This window comes from Bacillus rossius, chromosome 2 (genome assembly GCF_032445375.1).
Source record: "Bacillus rossius redtenbacheri isolate Brsri chromosome 2, Brsri_v3, whole genome shotgun sequence".
Classification (NCBI taxonomy): domain Eukaryota; kingdom Metazoa; phylum Arthropoda; class Insecta; order Phasmatodea; family Bacillidae; genus Bacillus; species Bacillus rossius.
Genome location: NC_086331.1, coordinates 56,764,913 through 56,769,224, shown reverse-complemented (window position 1 = coordinate 56,769,224; position 4,312 = coordinate 56,764,913). Strand labels below are relative to the sequence as shown.

Here is a 4,312-nt window from a genome sequence, read left to right as displayed (position 1 = left end):
TGCAATTTCTAAGGGATTTAGAGATGTGTGTGTAATGGACGCATCCCAATGTATTTGGATACAGCTAATATAAATATTCATGTATGACATACTTCGTACTGTTAGTGCTTACACATGACCTAATGATAGTCACGTTTAGAGTCTTTATTGATAGCTAAATTATATGAAAAAATCCACATTTTTGTTTTATTTATAATACAATATTTGTACAATTTTCTTAAATCTATCACATTTTTAGAACACTTCAGAAATTTTTGCAGATTGTGCGCACAAGTATTCTTATTAATCCAAATTGAAATATTGTTCTGCTTCACAGACTCATTATTTCAAACATTCTTATTAATTTTCTATAATCGACTACAAAAACGTAAGAAAACACGTTCTATAATTAATGAACACTATAGGTATAAAGTTGAAATTATTTTTGATTAATGCCTCGAAAAATTATTTCGAATTAGAGAACGAACCTCTTTATACAATAAGCAGGTCTCAATGAACGTTATGTGATCTTGCAACTCTACCTGTCCAGAGACTCTTGGAAGCTGTTCCTCATCGTGGAGCAGACCTCCTTGTATCCCTGGCTGGTATCCATGCCGTCCAAGTTATTCACGAGCACCAGAAAGATGGTCATTATTGCTAAGCCCTGGATTATTAAAATGTTAAAAACCTAGTTTTCAATTAACATTATATGATGTTGCACCTGTTCCTGTCCAGAGCCTCTTGGAAGTTGTCCCTCATCGGGGAGCAGACCTCCTTGTAGCCCTGGCCGGTCTCGATGCCGTCCACGATCTTCATGAGCTCGCGAAACACGGTGACAACCCGCCAGTTGTACTTGGCGCTGCACTCCACGTAGCAGCACTTCCACTGCTTCTTGACCAGGTTGGCGATCTCGCGGCGCTCGGCCGAGCCGCAGTCGCCGGCGGCGGCGCCGGGGGTGCCGGCGGCGCACGCGACCAGGTCGCGCTTGTTGCCCACCACGACGACGGGCACGCCGCGCATGTCGCGCGCCTCGCACATCTGGTCGCGCAGCGCGCGCACGTGCCGGAACGTGCCGGCGTTGGACGCGTCGTACACGAGCACGTAGGCGGACGCGCCGCGCAGGCCGCAGAAGCGGAAGTCGGCCCACTCGCGGCGCGGCGAGCTCGGGAAGTACGGGATTACCGGCAGGTCTGCGATGGTCAGGCGGTACAGGTGGTCGTTGATGAGCACCGACGGGAAGTACGTCCTCTTGCGCTCGGTTTGGTTGTACTCGTCGCTGAAGTCGTTCCAGATGAACTGCTGCGCACCGTACGGCCATCCGGGAACAAATAAATCACAGTAATCATTACAGTGACTGTCACTAGAACTTATCATACGTATAGCACCAAAATTTTCTTACGATTTTCCAAAATAATTGTAGCACTCAGCAGATGCAAACACAGCCACATGCATTGCTTACAAATAGTATTTCATAACCTATGGGTTCCCAAAGTCAGCACCGCGGTGCTCAGGGGTACCGGCAAGCGTCGCACACAATCACTCGTCCAATGGACTGATATGTGTGCATAACTTAACTAGCACGCAGTGGAGTTAATTCTTTCTACCACCTCATGTTTGCTTGTAAAATAGCTTCATTAATACCTAAAGGTTACCTAAGTTAAATATAAATTTAAAATTTAGATTATATAACGACATAAAATTATTTTATAGATAATATAATTATTTGAGTTTGTGATATAAAATTGGGTTTAACGGGTTTTTGGGAGGAATCTCCTATTGGTTCATATTGGATGTGCTGCCGGAAATAAAATGTTGATAATACGGGAGCGGCGGGTCTAATAGCCAGTTGCATCATATGAGTTCAGGTGTCATCTCAAGTCATAAACTGGACTGATCATAATTATATCACATTTTATGTTGCACCATAATGTTGTGAGCGCTGAGCGAAGATCATTGGGAACTTCAATGTGAACCGACTCCCGGGTCGGTTCATAGCAGTTATCTCGGATCGACATTGCACCAGCATTTCACGGACTATATGCATTAAAATTTATTTAAACGTAAATAATAAAGTTTTGTTACAAATTTAGCAGATCATATATAACGCAGATAAAATAATTTTTCTTATTCTAGTGTTACAACCTCTATTCATGCGAATTACCCATATTTTAAATATACTTACTTTAGTTAAAAGTTTTAATAATATATTTCGTCAAGATTACTTTCCATATTAAATAAAAGCGTATTTTTAGTCTACAGCTATTCATATTTGCGTCTACTTCGTTTTATATTAACATTTAAATGCCAGTATGCGTTTTCTAACGTTATTAAAATTTAATATATGAGGCAGTGACTATACGTTAATGCTATTGTGTGGGAGTCGTATTGACCATTTGTTCACCGTGTCACAATCGATTATAACTTCATATCGTTCCAGCCCACCAATAGAAGTGCGCTCAACATTTCTTCGACACTGCTGCCTGTTCTCGCGCAATAGTTCACACGAACGAAGATCGTGCAGTCCCAGTATGTGTTAGCGCAACGTTTAGAGGAAAGGTCCATGGATCATTCTTGGGCTAAGATCATTGGATCACGGATCGAAGAGCAGAATAGTGCAACTGGCCATAAGAATCGGTAACCCCTGTCATAGGAAATTAAAAATTTAAATAATTACTTAAGTGGTAATTTGACTGAGAAAATATTTAAAATCTACTAGTAATGAAATATCACTCACTGCATTGACACTTGACATACAAAGTGCTATGAGGCTCTTTAACATGAGCGACCTACGAGCTATACGCCCGCCATGACTCACGCATTTTAAAGCTTCTGTTGGGGAATAATGTACCTTCTTACGGCTCAGTAGTTAAGAGGCCCTGGCTGATGAACCGGGTTTGGTTCCCGGCCTGCTAAGGATTTTTTAGTAGAAGAAGATTTCCTTCCCGGTCCTAGGACTGGTTGGTATGATGTCCCTCCGCCTCCATGCCGCGGAAGGCAGCGGTGAGCCCTCGCATTTCCCCCTCGCCAGTGCGCCCCCAGGCTGCCATGGCCATCTCGCCTGCGAGCTGAACGCTCCATCACAACTAGGCAAGTAAGCCGCTCAGTTCTGGGGCCACGAATGGAATTCTGCACTTTCTGCGCGCACATAAATCTACGTAGCCTATGTATGCTTCCTTGGCCCATTTAATCATTAAAATAAAACAACAATTTGTGGTTGTACCAATTACTCTTTATTTTCAAACACGCTGTTATGGTTACCAAATCAATCATTGTTATTAAGCATATTATTTAAATCGTTTACCCTGTATCAATTTTAAGGGTAAGCTCTATTATTTATAAAAAAACAGACGTGTTATGCTCTAGAGATCCATTAGGTTTGTTACTGATTACGACTTCATTTTTTTTTCTGAGAGTCTGGTTATAACGGTTATTTTAAATATAATGTTTAGTTGTAGGGTTATGTCTTGTGTATATATTATAAGTGGGTCAGATCAGTTAGTTATGCTGACCACACAGTCTAACACCCGTGTGTCGCGAACTGATGGTATCATCACTGGTCCCTTGCCGTGCCCGGCAGCGATCCAGGGCCGCCCTCACCTCTAGTTGTCGTCCAGGTCTCTGCGGGGAGAGTGTGGCTTGATTGAGGGTGTAGTTATGTCTGTTTGGCATCGTTTGAGATTCGGTTGCCGGGTTGCTACGCTGACAGGGCATTAGGAAGCGGTTTTCTCGCCGTGCGGTGAAGGCTGTGACGATGGGCTATGTTGATCAGTTTTATGGGTGGTTTGATTTTGATGGTGAGTGGTGAGTGGGTATACTGTATTGCGCTCGCCAGGGCCACCTGGGCCACAGCCGTGCCCAGTGCGGGCCCTAGGGGGCCACAGCGCCGGAGGGTGTTAGCAGTCGCGTCCACCGTCGCCACGGTGCTTTGTAAAGTAGGCATCGCCCAGCATGGCGGTTGTCATGTTTTCTTTGTGTTTGACGTTTGCCTATGGCCAGTTAATATATTGTGGGGAGGGGGGAAATAAGGCACTTCCTTCTCCTCGGACCCGCCCCCGCCGCCAGGGTCCTCTCCACTCGTGTGTGGTCCGTCCTGGAACAACCCTGTGGTCATTGGGCGCCATGGGGGCGGCCAGGGCACTGGTCAGGTGAGCGGCATGACCTCCCGCGAGCTTGGGGTTTCAGAGAGCGTGGAGTCCACCTACGCCACACGGGTGTGCCTTTTCAGTCTCGTTTTGTCGACGGTGCGGTGCAGCCAACACGGTTTTGAAGCGGGACGTCCACTCCTCGCCTGTGGTTACCTGGAATGCGTCCTCGGCCGAGATCGCGTGTACCC

At 45.2% G+C, this 4,312-nt stretch overlaps 1 protein-coding gene across 1 annotated transcript; it reads right to left on the bottom strand.

Annotated features, from left to right (window-relative positions):
• Window positions 1–684: 684 nt before the first annotated feature.
• LOC134528889 (ras-like protein family member 10B) lies at window positions 685–3,919 on the bottom strand. Its single transcript, XM_063362556.1, has 2 exons — window positions 3,809–3,919; window positions 685–1,278 (listed from the first exon to the last, which is right to left on the bottom strand). Exons 1-2 carry the CDS (start codon window positions 3,917–3,919, stop codon window positions 685–687), a joined length of 705 nt encoding a protein of 234 aa, XP_063218626.1.
• Between the last annotated feature and the right edge of the window lie 393 nt (window positions 3,920–4,312).

What these genes read in the sequence shown, in the direction of transcription:
- LOC134528889 (XM_063362556.1), bottom strand. Translation starts at nt 3,919, where the DNA reads ATGCCTACTTTACAAAGCACCGTGGCGACGGTGGACGCGACTGCTAAC. An exon ending in CTGTGGCCCAGGTGGCCCTG is followed by an intron (nt 1,279 to 3,808) that starts GCGAGCGCAATA and finishes TACGGTGCGCAG; the next exon opens with CAGTTCATCTGGAACGACTT.